The following is a 17,771-nucleotide window of genomic DNA, read 5'->3' as shown; positions in this document are numbered from 1 at the left end:
GCCCCGGGTCAGGGGGGTTCTTGTGTGTTTGTGTTGAAACGAATAAGAGAGGAGATATAGTAACGTTATCGCGCGGCCGCGTTAAGAAAAAAGTACGTGCGCGCATCGGACATATGGATCCTGCCGCAAGAGCAAACAAGTGTTTGGTAACAAGCAGAGCAGAAAAATACCTCGCCAACCCTCCGTCCTTTGGGTTTGTCGTCACGCGCATATGCGCGCAACCTCCCCCCCCCCAAAAAAAAAACGGTCGGGGGAATTTTCAGGAAACAAAGTTTAGCACTACTACGTACTATGGAAAAATCCAAGTTTGCCATAGTATGCTATCGAAAGAGAGACAACCATATTTTTTCGCAAATCGCGAGCAAAACACACAGAACGGAAGAAGAAGAAGAGCCAAGGGTAATCTTGCTCTTTCGCTAGGGCCGATGCCTGCTGCATCGAAACCGACCAACAACGGGGCTGAAGGCCGAGTTTGGGTAAGTACATCGGTAACGGGGCGGCGGCATGGGGAGAATGGGGGGGGCGTCTCGCGCGCATATGGATGGTTTACCCCATCCTGGCCACCACCAAAAAAATCCACTCTCCAGTCACGTGTTCCTTGTTGTGAATCGGGCGTAAAGCGAGAGAGAGAAAGAGAAACGTATCTGTGCACTACCACCACCGCTCCTTCGTCACGTATGTTTTGTTTATGTTTTGATGTTATTACTATTACATACCCTTTTATTCGCTATGATCTGCCCGTGCGCATGTGTCTGGTATTACGGGGGGGTCCATGCGAGGGAAATTGGTAAGTATTGATCAAAGCGCGACGTAAGAAATGGGTAGTAGTTATCAATCACTACTACTTACTGACTACTGCTTTTTTTTTCTGGATGGGGGAGGCGTATGCAGCGTCTAATTCCCCTGGGAAAAAAGGGAATGGGAGCAGTGAGACGGACGTGGGGGGGACGGGACATGCAGTGTGGATGTGGGTTTGTAGAGGTGGCTAACAGCTATGCATACGATGCGCGATCCACGTGATTTTTCCTCTTGTGTTCTTCTTTGCACAAGTTGAATGACCAGGGTTTGGGGAAGGGGGGGCGAGGGATGTGGGTTTGTGGTACCACATATCACGAGGGTTTGCGCGATACGACGCACTCTCTGGCATGACGTTGGATCGGCTAATAAGCCGAGCTCTCTCTCTCTCTCTTTTGCCCTTTTGCATCCTAACCCGCCTGCGTTTCGGCCCTCCTTCGTCCAAACTCAATTCCGCACCCACCCACCCAGTCAGTCAACCATCCAACCAACCAATCAACCAACCCAGCCCATGTCGTGAATAGCCCCGCCCGCCCATCCGCCCGCTTGCCAGGCCCTGCCAGCCCCCCAGTCCCCCCATCCCATTCCCCAACCACCACATGTCGTACTTTGTAGGGGGCCTGCAGATCGACGCGCGGAGTTGATAGTCCGAGTCGCAGTCTATTTGATTAAGCCGCAGAAATTGATGTCATTACACCGATATATGCTCCCCATCGGCTATGCACCAAAAACTCATTTGCAACCAAGAAAAAAAATAAAAATAAAATCAATCACCCGGTGTACTAAGAGAACATGATAAACATAGATAGGCGGTCTGTTAAACAATCCGTGCCTCGCTCGTGTTTCGGCTTTTTGCCGCAACTAAAGACGTCATAGCCGTGGCCCCCCCCCCCCCCCCCCTCCCTCGACCCACCCCCCTTCTCCAGCTAGCAAGTACGTAGTAGGTCCCGAGGTATGGATAACGTGTTCACAGTTTTTTTCGTGGCGGAAGCGGCTGAAAAAAAAGCAAGCGCAAAGACCAAAAGGCCAAAGAGAAGGCGAGGGAAGAAAAACTCGCCGAAACGGGCCGTTAGGGATGTCGGGTTTGCCCTTGTTGACGTCGGTGGTGGTAGGCTTTTGCCAAGATCTGCAACCGTTTTGTGACAGCTGGTTTGCCAACCAAATGTGCGTGTGTGTCTCTAGTTGATAGCCGCGGTTGTTTCTTTGTAGCACTGTAACGCAAGCGCTTCCATAGCACCATCGGTAACGGGCATCCGAGTATCCTGAGGCAAAGTCCAAGTCCCTTCTGATGCGTTGGTCGCTCCAGATGCAACGTTATTACGTCGTCGGTTTTTCATTCTCCGCGTCCCGTAGTTCGGGACAGGGTTCCTTTGCTTTTTGTTCTTTGTCAATCGCCCTGCCGCGTATGCTTTGTCTTGCAACGATTACGTTTGCCAGCAGGGAAGACTGTGGCACGAAAAGCAAGAGTTTGACGTCTACTTGTAGGTCACATGGAACTGTAGTCTTGCTTGGCAAAGGAGGGTGAAACTGATCTTGCTGTCAAACCGCGTAATCTGAGCCATGGAACAAGGCTGGTAGTGTATACAGACTAGACTTGTGCCAATCATGTACTGTACCAGGACCAAGCCGTTATGGTGGCGAAACAGTAGTGTAGTCTTTGCTATATGCTGGTATCATAGTTACCAAGGTTTAATGGATGGTAGAGGTTTTAGAGTTTGAAAAACAAATACTACATATGCAAGGGCAGGGCTGAAAGAGGTGCACATGTTACAAGAGATGCCAAGATAAAATGGTCCGTAGAATCGGCTTAGCATTAGGCACTGGTAGCCAATCGAAGAATAGAGGAATGAATGCATGTATTCTAGTGTTCATGATGATATGATTGGTGTACTCTAGTTTAACGTCAAGTGTAGTAATACCTTTATGTGAAAGACTTGTGTCCTATTGAATATGCAAATGACATATCAACATGGAGAAATGAATGTAACAAATCTATGGTAAATATGATGCCAGAACAGCGTCACATGGCTCATGGATTGACCAGCCCATTCAAGTTTGCCTCGAATAAAAAAAACAGCGAAATCGGTACACACCCTGCATCATTGTCAATCTCAATATCAAAGACTGATTCATTTCCATCGAGCACAAGTCCGATAGTCAGTCATATCAAAAGAATAACCGTCCTATGTCATCAGCGGATAAAATACCACATACGTCCAAGGCACAAAAATCCACCACGGTTCGTCACGCGGTAAGCATAAACCCGCCCATCCTCCACAAGGCTGACACCCTGGACACAATAACACACCAATTATGCAGGGCCCACACCTATCACAACAGTATGCGGATCATCAGGTACATCGGCCGTCTTACTTACATACCTCCTGTGGATCCCAACGATCACCATTACCCTCGCGCAACGAACCGAAAGGTAAAAAACAAGGGCGGGCTCCCAGTACATCATGCCACTGTTTGATTCTAGAAGCCCTGGCCGCGTGTTTTTGCGCATACTTACTCGGAAGCAGACGGAAGAACTCGGCAAAGCCAGCAAGAAACGAAAATAAATAAAAAAAAAAGTTGGCCATTCTAGATTTCGTAGCGTCGGAGCATCGGGTTTAAGGGCGATTTGCTAAGATGCTCTGGTTTTTTTTATTTCCGCTTTCGCAGTATTGTCGGTGTTGGGGACGGGGGAAGAGGGACCTTTTCCGATTTATTGATTGAGATGCCGATGGGGGGTGGTAAGCGTGATGGTGAATGCGTTGGCTTCCGGTTCGCTACCCAACAAATCTAGTACGAGAGAGATGTTTGCCGGATGTGGCTAAATGCCTCAATTCTTTGGGGTGGGAGAGGCTGGACTGTCATCGTGTGCTTTTTTTTTAATTTGGACTTTACGCATAGGTATTTTGCGGGAATTTTAGACCAACCGAAAGTTTTGCAGAGAATCACCGAGCCCGCGTGAGCGCTTTCTTGTTCCGACAGCGGTGAGCGAGATCCGAAAGTGTTTATGCTTTCCTGATATTGATCGGCTTCCGATTTGCTTGAATTGAGAATACTGGGGCGCTTTCGCTTTGGCTGGTGAGGGATGTGTCCCACTGATTGTAGCGTGATCCGTCGGCATGGGCTTTGCTGCGTAACTGCGTTATTTACCATGAACAATGCTACCTATCAGCAGTTGCCATAATTAAGCGAGATTCAATGTAGTTTGTTGCTTGCCTGAAAGTAATCCCATTAACTTCCGGTGAGTAAAATATCATAGTACCGGAAAAAGTCCTTGAGCTCCAGCGTCGTAACCATGACATGTCAGACAAGAAAGGCCCAGAAAACCATTGAAAGTAAGAAAGCCGAACCGAAAGGGTAAAAAAAATTACACCGTGCTTCTGCCTCTGTTAATAGAGAAAGAAAGCCCAAGTGGAAGTAACCTGTCATGTAAGCAGGCGCGCACACTAACCTGTCTCTTCCTCAACCTCAACACTCCCCTTCATACCCAGTCCAAACCCACGTTGCGTCTCTCCCAAAGCCCTACGCATCTTCCCACAATAAACCTCACAATCTTTCGTGCGCAAATCCAGTCCATCAGCCATAGAACACTCTCATCCCATTCACCTTCGCTGACCAAATCATCACGCCCACTACACAAAAGTGCAATCATTGTAACCCCCCAAAACAAAAGAGACACCAGAAATCACTTGAAAAAGCCACAAACGTGAGAATTTTGCCAAGGTAAGAAAAAGAAGAAAGCCCAGAAAATGTGCCTCAAGAAACAGATCAAGGTTTGTGGTGTGCTTGTCTACGGCCAAAGAAGCTATACAAGCGAGACGCCAGTCCGCCAATGGATAAACCCCATCACTCTTTTTTTTACTTCCCTCAAACTAGCCACATGCAACATGTAACGTAAATGGGTAAATATAAGCAAACGGGGTGTTCGGTATGACGTAGAGGGTGGGTGGGGGCTTTAGTCGTAGTACCGTATAGTTTTGTGTTATGAAAAAAAACCGGGGAAGCCATGGGTAAAAGAGGAAACAAAAAAGACCAGCAGTTGCAATTTTCCAAGTTCTTCATTCCCGTCTGATGTCTTTTTTTTTTACCTATCTTGATAGTGGTTCCTTGGGAGGGGGGGGGGGGGGGGGGGGGTTCTGTCGGAGCAAAGATGACATGCGCTACTTTTCTTCTAGAACAGGCTGGTTTTTTTAGTAGCCTCCATCGTGTGCATGTGTGGGTGAGTCAATACATTCCTAACCTTGTTTCTAACACAGCCACATGCACCCAAGATCCACTTTCTGCGCTTCTTCCTCGGAGCTCCCCCGCGTCTCTTGCCCCCCCACACGTATGCAGCGGGCTTGCTATTTGTGGTTACGTGCCGAAGGTGGGCTTCCCGAAGCCATTGGGGCTTGATCGGTGGTACCTTACATTAGTTCGATGCTTGGGGCTTGCAAGGGATGTCTTGTGGAGGACCGAAATATTCACCGTAGACGACCTTTTGATTTCTTGTTGTCTGCTGCGGTTGTCAACGATACTTGGCTATATTCGAATATCGACAGGAGCAGACTGAAAGAAATAGCAATGGACTGCTCATGCCCCGCACTCGCACTTAATGGAAACTTACGACGAAAGCGTATGTTGTTTGAGCAGACACCCCTCTCCATCCTGGAAAAGCTCTTTCAAGATGTATCTTGTCTTAACGTCTGCAACATATCACTCGGTTAGTGCTATATCATGAATGATATCAGCACTGTTTTCTACCAGCATGATATATCGCACTTGAAAGATATCCAGGGGCGACCGGCAATCGGGAGAGATCATGGCTGGCAAGTAACCGCTGGTGTAGAATCGATTGAATATGATAGATCATACGTTTCGAAAAGAAATACCAATTCAGTTTTGTAATCTATTGACGTTTTGCTACATAATGTACGTTTGACTACCATTCCATCGCACTTCCAAATACCACTTCCCAACCGCCTTCGTTGACGTTGCATTTCATCTTTCAATAAGCAATCATATACTGAGCTTAAACTGTAGACACACCGTTTGTCCAACTAAACCGCTCCCTCTTATATGGAGTAATAGCCCCTTGCAAATGCCTTATAAAACACCCTTTGCCAGAAGGCGTTCTTCCTCTATGCTCTCTTTTACCCCCCCCCTCGTCCACATATCCGGAATGAAAATTCAGTGATATCTCTCAGTCGCTTCTTCCAAGACCATGCGCAATTGTTCACGTTAGCAACACGACAATAATTCGCTAAGTCTCCAGGTCTTCAGCTAGTAAGCGAGATAGTAAGTATACTTTCCTCGTCCGGCATACTCCGTCTTCATTTACTCCATCCAGAAGACTTGCTACTGAATAAACACCTAAGCTACCTCATTCTTCTCAATGCAAAGCAGTGGCGATCCAAGACGCAAGCTGTTCCTGATCACTCCCACTTCGCAGTGTTTCCAGAACAAACACAAATCTACGCTGAATCAGCGAATTCGGAAATAGCCTGAACATTGAACTTGGCTTTATCTTACTTACACTACCAAATACTGACCCGGTAGTGTTTTTACTAGCCTAATCGACAGTTGCTAGACGAACACCAGGTATGACAGCGTGGACGTCCTGGTGCTAGTTGGACATGGAACTGATCTTCGTGACATTCAGTGAAATAGAGAAGTAGGATATGGATAAACATGGAGAAGGATCGGACCATTAATTTCTTCTTGAACAGCAATAACTGTGCGGCTAATATGGAGAAAATAGTGCGGCGAGTGGCGAAATGATCGAGTTGGAGGTTCATGACTGTTGATTCGTGTGTTTGGTGAAGTATGTACGGCAGAATTTGAATGTAAAGGCTGCTTTTGTATTTCCTACATGATAAGGGATTGCTTGAGAAACTGTTATGGTGATGGCGAAGATGCGTTTGGAGGACGGCCGTGTAAGACGATAAGACTGGTCTTCAGCATGACGAAGTAGCCGCTTCACCGATTGAGAACGACTATATCCCCTTTTTTATTTTCTAACAAGATGTGAATTCTGGAGTAATGACTACTCTAAAGTGACGACTATCGCAAATGTGAGGTAGCCAAGTAGTATCGTACAGTGTCACTTTACCTCCTCATAATGATGTTGGCTCCTACAATTGCACACACCAAGGAGCTCTGACTTCCTCCGTTTGTATTTCTAGAAACACTATGCATTTCCATTGTCGTGTTTAGGTCTCGCACCACTGACCTTGGCTGGAAGCAATGGCAACAGCACGTATAACCCACATACCAAAGCAACCTGAGTAAGCCAAAATAGCTGGCCCCATAGGAGATTGTACTTGACACTGATAGCGTATATACTTGACGCTACGGCAGGAGCAACGGATCGAAGACCACACTGAAACGCAATTGCAACAGCGTTCAGAGTCCCAAGGGTCTCAGGCGAGGGCGAAATGTCGTTGAGTGCAAGCTGCACCGAGGCTATTATACGCATTAATGATGAAGATCAGGTAAGTAGCATGCGGGGCGTACTCACTGAATGCCATTGAAACCCCACTGAAAAATGCCAGCATCGGCGGTGCGGTGGCCCAGAAAAGGATAGTCCTGCCATATCGCAGAAGGACGTTGTAAATCGGAATAGAGACGAAAAGAACAGGCCAAGCTATCGCGCATAGCCAGAGCAAACGACTGGTGCCGAAACGCTTGTGGAGTATTGGGAAGACTAGTAGCAGCCAAATAGCTTGAGAGATCCCATTGAGCCCTGTGAACATAGCGATTAGACCTGATGAGAAGCCAAGGCCGCCCATGTCCACGGGTGTGTATTGAGCTAGTGGAAACACAGCGGTAAAAGTGTACGCCAGAAGCATCACATAATTGTAGATGAGAAGAACAGGCGTGACACCGGGATACTTGAGTAGCTCCCGAGTCGACAAGCTGGGCTTTGAGTTCTTCGCATCACCATGAGTATGCAGCGTTTCCTTTACAAACAGCAGGGTGGAAATGGCGGCAGAAAAGCCAATTGCGGCAATGACAATGTTTGGCAACGCGTAAGGATAGTCGTGCCAGAACTGCACCTTGCCAAAGGTCGAGGGAAACTTGTCAGCTGGTCGCTCGAGTCCACCACCTGTAGTTGTTTACTTAGCACATGATGAGCGTGTGCTAATCTCTATGTCACTTACCAATCAGCGGGCCTACAAAGATGCCCATATTGTTGGAGAATGCAAAGAAGCTAAAAGCGCGAGCTTGTGTGTGCTTGGTGCTGTTCTCAGAGAGCATGGCACGGACAGTAACAACAGTACCAGCAAAGACGCCAGAAAAACATCTGAGCAACGCCAGCTGCCATATAGATTGACTTAGACCAAACAGTAAAGTAGCAATGGTCATTCCAAACAATGATATAACCAGCACTGGCTTTCTCCCATACCGATCAGAAGCCTAGGAACTGGGTTAGCAGGGATACTATCCTTTTTGAATTACTAGCTAGTCGCAAAATCACCCACCTTGCCCCATAGAATCATGACACACATCTGAGTTGCACTGAATAGACTTTCAATCAGCCCAGAATAGAAACCAACATCCTCCTTGTCGACACCGCCAACTCTCTCAATCATGAAGTTGATATAGGGAATGATGGAGAAGAACGCAATAGGCCCTATACATCCCCCGTAGCACAAGAGAAGGACTTGTAATTTTGGAAGTGGGCGATGTTCATCCTGATTCCTGTTCTCGATGCCTTCGTTCTCATAGGGCCCTGAGCTCTCTTCTATGGGCGCAGGTTCCACATATGACAACAACGGTGCGTTCTCATCAACAGTGTTAATGGACGGTGGCCTATTGTGTATGCTAGATGGTGGCGACATAGTTCAGACGCGTGCCGAGTGCAGACAAAGCTTGGTAAACAGTTTAGTGGTTGGAAGAAGGCTGAATGATGCAGCGATAGTTCAGACGACCTATTCTATAGCACGCCAGGTTGGCACATATGACAAGGCTCTGAGAAGAGAGCTTCGCGCAAGGCGGTGAGCTCACAGGCGGGGACATAGTGAATATGACAGGGCACATTTAAGCTCTTTGTGAAGCCACGCGTTGCTTGGTAATCGACTAACGGCTCGAAAAAGCGACACATCCCTGCTAGCGCCGCGATGAACATCAAGAGTCACCAAACCAAAACACGTCGGAATAGCTCCTGCCCATCTTGGGTAAACTATGTGCACGGCAAGACGTCAGACTTTGAGCAGGCGGTCTCTACAGACATGTCATGTCAAATACGGCTGTCTTGGGGAATATCATCATGTCCACAGGCCCATCAGAGCACGTCACAAACATCACTTGAGCGCTACCCATCTGTAAGGGATACAAAAGTGTCCATAGGCTTTAAGCTACAACCTTAAGATCCGCACTACAATTCATGTGTGAGCCCAAGCTGCTCCATAACTCAAACACCCAATCATTGACCCGCTGTGCTATTTTGTGGACAACCACCATTTGTGAAACCCAGGAATGACAGTGCGCCAAAACGCAGATGTCTCCGCCTGTAGGCTTGTCATGATCTCGAGAACCGTACGCAGGAACACGCTGGTGAGAAAGACGTTAGTTGAGGAAATTGTCCGAGGGCGCGGTGATTCATACCTTAGAAGCACTTGCGGTGAACGATGGAGGGACCGCTCTCGTCGTACTCCTGCTTTGAGATCCACATCTGCTGGAAGGTGGAGAGCGAAGCAAGAATAGAACCACCGATCCAGACAGAGTACTTGCGCTCGGGAGGAGCGATGATCTTGACCTTCATCGAGGATGGGGCGAGGGCGGTGATTTCCTTCTGCATGCGGTCCGAGATACCGGGGTACATGGTGGTACCACCAGACTAGTTTTTTTTGTTAGCTGCCTGTTACCGTGGTTGTATGCAGTGTAACATACCATGACAATGTTGCCGTACAGGTCTTTCCTGACGTCGACATCGCACTTCATGATGGAGTTGAAAGTGGTGACGTGAATACCACCGCTCTCAAGACCCAAGACAGAAGGCTGGAAGAGAGCTTCAGGAGCACGGAAACGCTCGTTTCCAATGGTGATGACCTGACCGTCAGGAAGCTCGTAGGACTTCTCCAAGCTGGACGACTGGCTGGCAGTCTGGATCTCCTGCTCGAAGTCGAGAGCGACGTAGCAGAGCTTCTCCTTGATGTCACGGACGATTTCTCGCTCGGCAGTGGTGGAGAAGGTGTAACCGCGCTCAGCCAAGATCTTCATGAGGTAGTCGGTCAAGTCACGACCAGCCATGTCGACACGGGAGATGGCGTGGGGAAGGGCGAAACCCTCGTAGATGGGGACAACGTGAGTGACACCGTCACCAGAGTCGAGGACGATACCAGTGGTACGTCCAGAGGCGTACAGAGACAGGACGGCCTGGATAGAGACGTAGAAAGCGGGAGCATTGAAGGTCTCGAAAACAATCTGTGTCATCTTCTCACGGTTGGACTTGGGGTTGATGGGAGCCTCGGTGAGGAGGACGGGGTGCTCCTCAGGCGCGACACGCAGCTCGTTGTAGAAGGTGTGGTGCCAAATCTTCTCCATGTCATCCCAGTTGGTAACGACACCGTGCTCAATGGGGTATCGCAGAGTCAGGATACCACGCTTTGACTGTGCCTCATCACCGACATATGAGTCCTTCTGGCCCATACCAATCATGATACTGGCGTGTTTGTCAGCTTGAATATGAGGGGGAGATGGACACGGGGAGGTTGGTCGTACCCATGGTGACGCGGTCGGCCGACAATGGAAGCTGCAAAGCTGTCAGAATCGAGTTTTCACACCATACTGCACCCAGAGGCCACAGTGTGACGCTCTCGATGCAGCTGTTGGGGAGTAAGCTGGCGATCGAGGTACTTACGGAAGACTGCTCGGGGCGCATCGTCACCGGCGAAACCGGCCTTGCACATACCCGAACTGTAGAATGTCAGCTCAAGTCCACTTGTCTAACTGTAGACTTGCGCGCTGCTGTGGAGGCGGTGATGGGGGCTTTGGAGGGTGCTTGGGCGCTGGGCACAAGGGAAAGCCCCTCCACAGCAGGGATGGCAGGTGTTGGGTGTCTGGGATGCCAACTCACCCATTGTCGATGACGAGAGCTGCGACTTCCTCTGTAAGGGGAGAGAGATGTTAGCAGAGTTGATTGAGATAGATGGCAGGGTCATTGAGGATGGGCATCGGGCAGGGAGGTAGGGGTTCAGGCTGCTTACCCTCCATGATGATTGACTGATTAGGGTGAGATTAGAGTAAACGTAGAGCTGTGAGAGGGTGTGGGTGTAGCGTCGCTGGAGCAATTGGAAGTTAGCAGAGGAAGCTGGGGGTGTAGCTACGGGGCCAGCAGCAGAGAGGACGCGGACAGTCGGGGGAGCTTACAAGTTCGGCGGCGGTGTTGAGGATGAGGTTCTTGTGCGCGAGGCAAGAACTGGGTGTGCTAAATAAGCGGGTCGGCCTTGCCCAGATTTAGCGGGGTGGCAGGAGCACAGGAGCGAAGGAGGGCTTTGCACGGGCGGACTGGTCCCAAAGGGGGTTTGTGTATAATTCTAGTGACTGAGTGGCCAGCGTGGGCGAGCAGTACGGCGGCCAACTTATAGACGGCGGGCGTCGACTCTAGGCTGCACCATTGATGCTCGTGAAGGCGGGTAGCAGCAGCGAGCAGCACACGCAAGCCGTTCCGCCACAGCAAACGGGAGGTGTTGTCCACGCACGTCAACTGTACCAGACCGCCAGGCAGCGCTGCAAAGGGCTTGGCGCAGGGCGAGCATAGCGACTCTCCACTACGCACTACGTGTTCTCGACGGCATTGTGCTGGTAATGCACGCCCGAGTTGGGCATGGCACACCCAGCAGCCCCCAGCCACCCAGCCGGCCTGCATTGCTGTGGTGTTGCCATTCTTCCGCCATCCGCCATCCGCGGCCTGCTCACCGCCAACTCGTCCTCTCGCCGCCCTCTGTCGCCCTGCCCCCGCCTAGCCCCGATCCGGACGTCACGTGCAATGAGGGGTACGGTGGGTCGGCCCAGTCCGCCCACCTGCGTACCTGGCCAAACGAGCAGACGCCGCCGCGCAGCCCCCTCAGCGCTGGTGCGTGCCATTGCACCACGGTAAATGCCCATCTTGGTGCCGGCCAGTCGTGCAAAAGCGCATCGAGCCATGGCAACACACATCCAGCCGTCTCGCGACAAGTGCAGCGCTATGCAAGCCTGCGTGGGGACTGCTGTAGTCCATCGAAGCCGCCCGAAGCTGCTGGCCCCATCGCAACGCCCCCCGGCGTGATCAGCGTCATATGTCCCGCCAAAATTATTTCAACACCAGAGCCCACAGCCCAACCCCAGCCCTCGTCCACACAGACACTTCCACCCCAACCTCACACGCGCACCCAGCATCATGAACGACCCCGGACTAAACAACCTCCTCAAGTGGGGCATCCAAAACTCCGAAGCCTCGCGCACCGACGGAGCCGCTGCAGACCAGCGGCCCGCCCAGATCGATGTCGAGGCCCTGCAACGCCTCGTCACTGGCATGTCAGGCCCCTCCGATGCCCAACTCATGCAAGAGAGCATGCAGGTCATCCAGAACGAGGAAGCAGAACTCGAGCACAGGACGACCGCATTCGACAACTTCGAGCAGCTCATCGAGAACCTGGACAATGCAAACAACATCGAGAGCTTGGGCCTGTGGATGCCCCTGGTCCAACAACTAGAGAACAAAGAATCCGAACTGAGATTCTACGCTGCGTGGTGCTGCGGCACTGCTGTACAAAACAATATCAGGACGCAAGAGCGAGTAAGTGGTCCTTGACGCACAACCCATTTTGCACAATACTAACGTGATACAGCTTCTTGTTGTCGGCGCTATTCCCACATTGGTTCGCATGGCCACTTCAGATGCTGACAAGAAAGTCCGTAAAAAGGCCATTTTCGCCCTGTCCTCGTCGGTCCGAAATTTCCAGGCAGGACTCGACGCCGCTCTGGAGCATGTGCCCGCTGAACTCAAGCCTAAAGAAAAGCTGGATGCCAACGACATGGAATCGGTAGATTTGCTGATCAACAAGCTGCGCGACAATGTATAGTGTCTAGGTTGCGCATGCTTTGCATTGGGCGGCGTTGCGGAACTACAATTGGGTTAGCATGGGAATGGCGCACATGTGGGACGACAGTTATGAGGCAGGAACTTAAAGGATCATTACCAAGGACATGTCCGGGCTTGGACAGAGAAGCGGTTTGCTTCGGGGATATCATAGAAATCACATCGAGCATTGTCAGGACTACTGGTCCAGATCAGAGCAGCTCAAAATATACGACATCTCATATTATTCCCAGGACCAGTCCAACCAGCTCGCTGAAAGCTCCTCTCCCCACCATACTCTTATCTAAACCCATGCCCAATACAACCATCCTTGACTCTCGTTCGTCGCGTTGCTTGATTGCGCTAGCGACTTGGGTTGCAAGCGTTTGTCCAAGCGTGTCAAGTTCTGGTATAGTGCCGCCCAGTATAGTTGTAGCCGTTAGTTGGTGCATAGGCAAGAGGTCTGAATTTGGATCCTCCTCGTCCCGCTCGAGGTAGGAATTGGACGTGACCGAGGCATCTGTCGCCGTGATATCAAGCGGAACGTGTACCTGCATTTATTGTAGTTAGCGACTATTGCTCTAGTAGTATAGTCAAAGGTTTCTTTTTGTACCCAGTGCGCTAGTCGGCCTTGCTGCGTAACCGTGATAAGTACCTTGTCGGCAAAGCTGATGGCCGTTGCCGTCGTTTCTAACCCATTTATGGTCACAGTCGCTGTCTTGGTGTGTGCAGGATAAGCCGCTGGCGTCACGACATAGCCATCTGAATCGATTGCTGCTGGCATGTTGCTATGAGGTGTGTCGCGCTGAAGCGGGGTGATGGCGAGAAGAAGAGTCGGCCCACCTGAATGCGTCGTCTGTTACTGGCCACGGGAGTGATGCGGAGAGTCGACGCTAGCGTCTGATCCCCGCCAAAATTATTTCGGGCGCATGCGAGCAGACTTCGCAGCCATCATCCACCCAGCATGCCCAAGTTTGTGCCCCGGCAGCGAAAGCACAAGGTTCTTGCCCGTCGCAAAAATGCTGCCGGCCCAAGCAATGGCGTCGACGATGCCAACACGGCTGAGATATTGCCTGTTGAACAGCAGGAGCGTAATGCGAAGAAGGCAGCGCTGAAGGAAGAGCTCACACGCGAAGCGCAGGGCAAAATGTCTAACAAAAAGAAAAAGCGCCTCGAAAAATACATTGTATGTCACTTTGCGCTCCAGTTGTTTCTCACTTACAAGCACGACTAACCCACCTAGGATACCAAACTCAAAAAAGAAGAAAGCCTCGAGCTACTGAAAAAGCTTGCCACCCAGAAAATCGACACCACCTTATTCCAGAGTTCAAAGAAGCTTGGTCGAGGAGCGGATACAAAGAGAGAAGCTTTGAGACGTGCGCTGGCCGAAAGCCGGGCTGGGATAGATGTGGACAAGAACCAAGCATTACTACTGGAGGAGCGCGAAATCAGAGACATTGAGGACGAAAGCTTAGATGAAGATGAGCAGGTATCAGCGCCTGTATCACATTCAGCACTCAAACCTAGTGCGCGGCAGGCTGCAGCAAAACCAGCACATGAGAACGAGGTATCACGAGAACGCGCGCAGTCACCATCGCCATCTGAGCCGGAAACCGACACCCACCAGCCCATGCCCGAGATCCTTGTGGAACCGCGACAGACAAACGGTCTATTTGGAAGTGGGTTGAAGAGGCCTCTGGAACTGGATGATTCGGGCAAACCAGTAATACAAGTACGAAAGCGTCGCAAGGGTCAGACTACAAAACCAGTTGAAGTTGAAGAAGAAGTGGAATGGGAGGGTTTTAGTTCAGTCGAGGACAACGACAGTCAAATGGAGGAAGACGATTCAGCGACCTCCGACGCGGAGTCTGAAGATGAAGGCGCTGATTCCGAGGAAGGTGACTCTTCGGGATCAGAGCAAGGCGGATCGGAAGAGGACTCCGAAGACGAAAGCGATGAAAGCGACACCAGTCTGGACGAAGATAAAAAGCTTGCAAAGAAGGAAAGAACATCAGCTTTTAAGGCTTGGGCAACACAACAAAGAAACGAACAAGTAGGCTTCACTCCGACTAACCAACTCTCTTTCGCGCCCACCCCAGCAAATTTCAAACCTCGAGCCCCAGAGCAAGACCCTCTGCCTCCCGAACTTGAAACGAAAACGAAGACCGATATTACCCGTAAAGCATTCAGCGTAAACGTCGATCGATCGCCCGAAATACAAGAGTCCAGAATGCAATTACCGATTGTGGCCGAAGAACAAAAGATCATGGAGGCGATACACAACAACGACGTAGTGGTAGTTTGGGGTTCCACTGGTAGTGGTAAAACTACCCAAGTGCCGCAATTTCTTCTAGAATCAGGCTACGGAGCAGCGGACGGGCCAACACCGGGCATGATCGGGGTCACTCAACCACGCCGTGTAGCCGCTGTCAGCATGGCAAAACGTGTTGGCGATGAGCTTGGAGATCAAGGTTCTAAAGTGGCGTATCAGATCCGCTTTGATACAACCACAAGCGCCAAAACTGCTATCAAGTTCATGACTGATGGTGTCCTGCTACGAGAAATAACTCAAGACTTCGTCCTGACAAAGTACTCCGCTATCGTCATTGATGAGGCCCACGAGCGTAGCGTCAATACCGACATTCTCATTGGCATGCTCAGCAGAATAGTTGATCTCCGAGCTCAGATGGTGAAAGATGATCCTAAAAACAAGCCCCTGAAACTGATCATCATGTCGGCTACTCTACGCATATCGGATTTCACAGAAAACAAGCGCTTGTTTAGAAGCGAACCTCCACCGCTCATCAAGGCCGAAGGTCGCCAATATACCGTCGTGAACCACTTTGCGCGTCGCACTCAACGAGACTACGTCGAGGAAATGTTCCGAAAAGTGTGTAGGGGTCACCGAAAGCTGCCCAAGGGCGGTATGCTCGTCTTTCTTACCGGTCAAAACGAGATCTCACAGTTAGCGAAGCAATTGAAGCAAGCCTTCCCATCTACTCAAGGCAAAGAGATAAAAGCTGGCAAGGTTGTTGTTTCTCCAGCAGAAACACCGTTGGAAGTCGAGGACATTGAACTGGGCGCACCGACCAAGTCCACAGACTACGAAGACGATGATGGTTCAGACTCTGAAGGTTCAATAATAATGGGCCTTGACGACGAGGACGACAAAGAATTCGAGATTGAAGATGAGAAGCCTGAAGAAACCGTCATGAATGTGCACGTTCTACCGCTTTATTCACAGTTGCCTACCAATCAGCAGCTCCGTGTCTTCGAATCACCTCCAGATGGCTCTCGTCTCATCGTTCTCGCCACAAACGTTGCTGAGACCAGTTTGACAATACCCGGTATCCGCTACGTCTTTGACTGTGGAAGAGCAAAAGAAAAGAAATACGATCCCGTTACAGGCGTGCAGAGCTTTGAGGTCGGCTGGATCAGCAAGGCCAGTGCAAACCAGCGTTCTGGTCGTGCGGGTCGTACTGGACCTGGTCACTGTTACCGCTTGTACTCCTCCGCGGTATTCGAGCGTGATTTCGAAGAGTATGCTGCGCCAGAAATATCAAGAACACCGTTGGAGGGTGTGGTGCTACAGCTGAAGAGCATGGGTGCTCCTGTCGTCAACTTCCCGTTCCCAACACCGCCGGATCGCGGAAGCCTACAAAAGGCAGAGAACTTACTTTCATACCTGGGTGCACTGTCGATCGATGGAAAGGTCACCAAGCTTGGCCATGAACTTTCTTTGTATCCCCTCAACCCACGCTTCGCCCGTATGGTTGCAATGGGTGTTGCCCAGAACCTTGTAGCCGAGACTATCGCATTGGTGGCTGCTTTGTCAGTGCCAGAACTCATCATACCAGAGAACAAACTCGGGCTGCGGGAACCAACCAAGGATCCAGACGCCACTCGGACTGAGCAAGACAACATTGAAGCCGAAGAACGCTCACGGCTACGGAAAGCCTATAATGCGGCACAAGCGAAGATGAGCATCAACGCGAAGCAAAGCGACTGCATCAAACTCAGCAACGCAATCTGCGCCTACGCCTATGAGCCCAACTCGCAAAGATTCTGCGAAGACATGTTCCTCAACGCAAAAGCCATGAACGAAGCCAGTCAACTCCGCCACCAACTCACCAACATCGTCCGCGCCCACCGCCCCACAGCAATCGGAGGCTACGAACCTAAACTCCCAGCCCCATCCGAGCGCAACATCAACATCCTTACCCAAATCTGCGCAGCCGGCTTCATCGACCAAATCGCCATGCGCGCCGACCTCGCCCCTATCCCCCCCGATCTCCCCAGGAAACCAAAAACCGCCATCGACGTCCCCTACGTAACCCTCTTCTCCTCGCAAACCGACCACTCCGACAATGACGATCCCCACTCCAAATACGTCTTCCTGCACCCTTCCTCTATCCTCGCGCGCACACCGCCCGCCAAAATGCCGGGCTACATCATCTACTCGCACCTCCAGCGCGCAGCGACATCCACCGTCCACGGCAGTAAAACACCAAAGACGCGAATGCATCCCCTGACGCCTGTTACGCGGCCCCAGATTATTAATATCGCGCTCAATACGCCGTTACTGCAGGCGAGTAAGCCAAAGGGAAAGATTGTGGAGCTGTCAAAGGAGAGGCGCGAGTGCGAGGTTGAGATGAGTCTTGTGGGCGAGAAAGGGACGCAGGGGTGGGGGTTGGGAATTAGGAAGGTGGTGCAGAAGAAGGAGGGGAATGGGCGGTATGTTATTGAGCGGATAGTTGGGTGAGCAATGTTAGGAGTCGGATATGTTGTGATAAGTATGTGTTTTAGATTAGTCCGGTTGGACTATGCGTGCGGATCAGGCCTTGATAGTTTTTGATTGCTCTGTTTGTAGATACAGCGATGGTACACGGTGTTGTGCCCTTCTATGTGATGAAGAAGGATATCTTCCAAACACTTT

At 50.6% G+C, this 17,771-nt stretch overlaps 5 protein-coding genes across 5 annotated transcripts; 2 read left to right on the top strand and 3 right to left on the bottom strand.

Annotated features, from left to right (window-relative positions):
• Nucleotides 1-6,617: 6,617 nt before the first annotated feature.
• PSV08DRAFT_209076 (major facilitator superfamily domain-containing protein) lies at nt 6,618-8,796 on the bottom strand. The gene is made up of 4 exons (XM_014225300.2): nt 8,256-8,796; nt 7,935-8,190; nt 7,292-7,879; nt 6,618-7,236 (listed from the first exon to the last, which is right to left on the bottom strand). The coding sequence occupies exons 1-4, from the start codon at nt 8,613-8,615 to the stop codon at nt 6,962-6,964; spliced, it is 1,479 nt and encodes a 492-aa protein (XP_014080775.1). The 5' UTR covers nt 8,616-8,796; the 3' UTR covers nt 6,618-6,961.
• A 439-nt stretch (nt 8,797-9,235) lies between these two features.
• Nucleotides 9,236-11,138, bottom strand: PSV08DRAFT_15010 (actin family). Its single transcript, XM_014225299.2, has 7 exons — nt 10,983-11,138; nt 10,853-10,883; nt 10,637-10,692; nt 10,498-10,528; nt 9,667-10,438; nt 9,382-9,613; nt 9,236-9,327 (listed from the first exon to the last, which is right to left on the bottom strand). The coding sequence occupies exons 1-6, from the start codon at nt 10,987-10,989 to the stop codon at nt 9,383-9,385; spliced, it is 1,128 nt and encodes a 375-aa protein (XP_014080774.1). The 5' UTR covers nt 10,990-11,138; the 3' UTR covers nt 9,236-9,327; nt 9,382.
• Nucleotides 11,139-12,080: 942 nt separating this feature from the next.
• On the top strand, nt 12,081-13,254 carry PSV08DRAFT_209068 (nucleotide exchange factor Fes1-domain-containing protein). The gene is made up of 2 exons (XM_014225298.2): nt 12,081-12,553; nt 12,606-13,254. Exons 1-2 carry the CDS (start codon nt 12,155-12,157, stop codon nt 12,837-12,839), a joined length of 633 nt encoding a protein of 210 aa, XP_014080773.1. The 5' UTR covers nt 12,081-12,154; the 3' UTR covers nt 12,840-13,254.
• On the bottom strand, nt 12,864-13,658 carry PSV08DRAFT_365462 (uncharacterized protein). Its single transcript, XM_014225297.2, has 2 exons — nt 13,449-13,658; nt 12,864-13,386 (listed from the first exon to the last, which is right to left on the bottom strand). Exons 1-2 carry the CDS (start codon nt 13,617-13,619, stop codon nt 13,075-13,077), a joined length of 483 nt encoding a protein of 160 aa, XP_014080772.1. The 5' UTR covers nt 13,620-13,658; the 3' UTR covers nt 12,864-13,074.
• A 141-nt stretch (nt 13,659-13,799) lies between these two features.
• PSV08DRAFT_229792 (P-loop containing nucleoside triphosphate hydrolase protein) lies at nt 13,800-17,765 on the top strand (the record flags this gene model as incomplete). Its single annotated transcript, XM_014225296.2, has 3 exons — nt 13,800-14,021; nt 14,079-14,243; nt 14,403-17,765. The coding sequence occupies 3 exons, from the start codon at nt 13,800-13,802 to the stop codon at nt 17,595-17,597; spliced, it is 3,582 nt and encodes a 1,193-aa protein (XP_014080771.1). The 3' UTR covers nt 17,598-17,765.
• Between the last annotated feature and the right edge of the window lie 6 nt (nt 17,766-17,771).

The sequence above is a fragment of the Bipolaris maydis genome (assembly GCF_028858645.1).
Source record: "Bipolaris maydis strain C4 unplaced genomic scaffold PSV08scaffold_14, whole genome shotgun sequence".
Taxonomy (NCBI): Eukaryota; Fungi; Ascomycota; class Dothideomycetes; order Pleosporales; family Pleosporaceae; genus Bipolaris; species Bipolaris maydis.
Note: the sequence above shows the minus strand (reverse complement) of the source record. Positions and strands in the feature narration are given on the sequence as shown.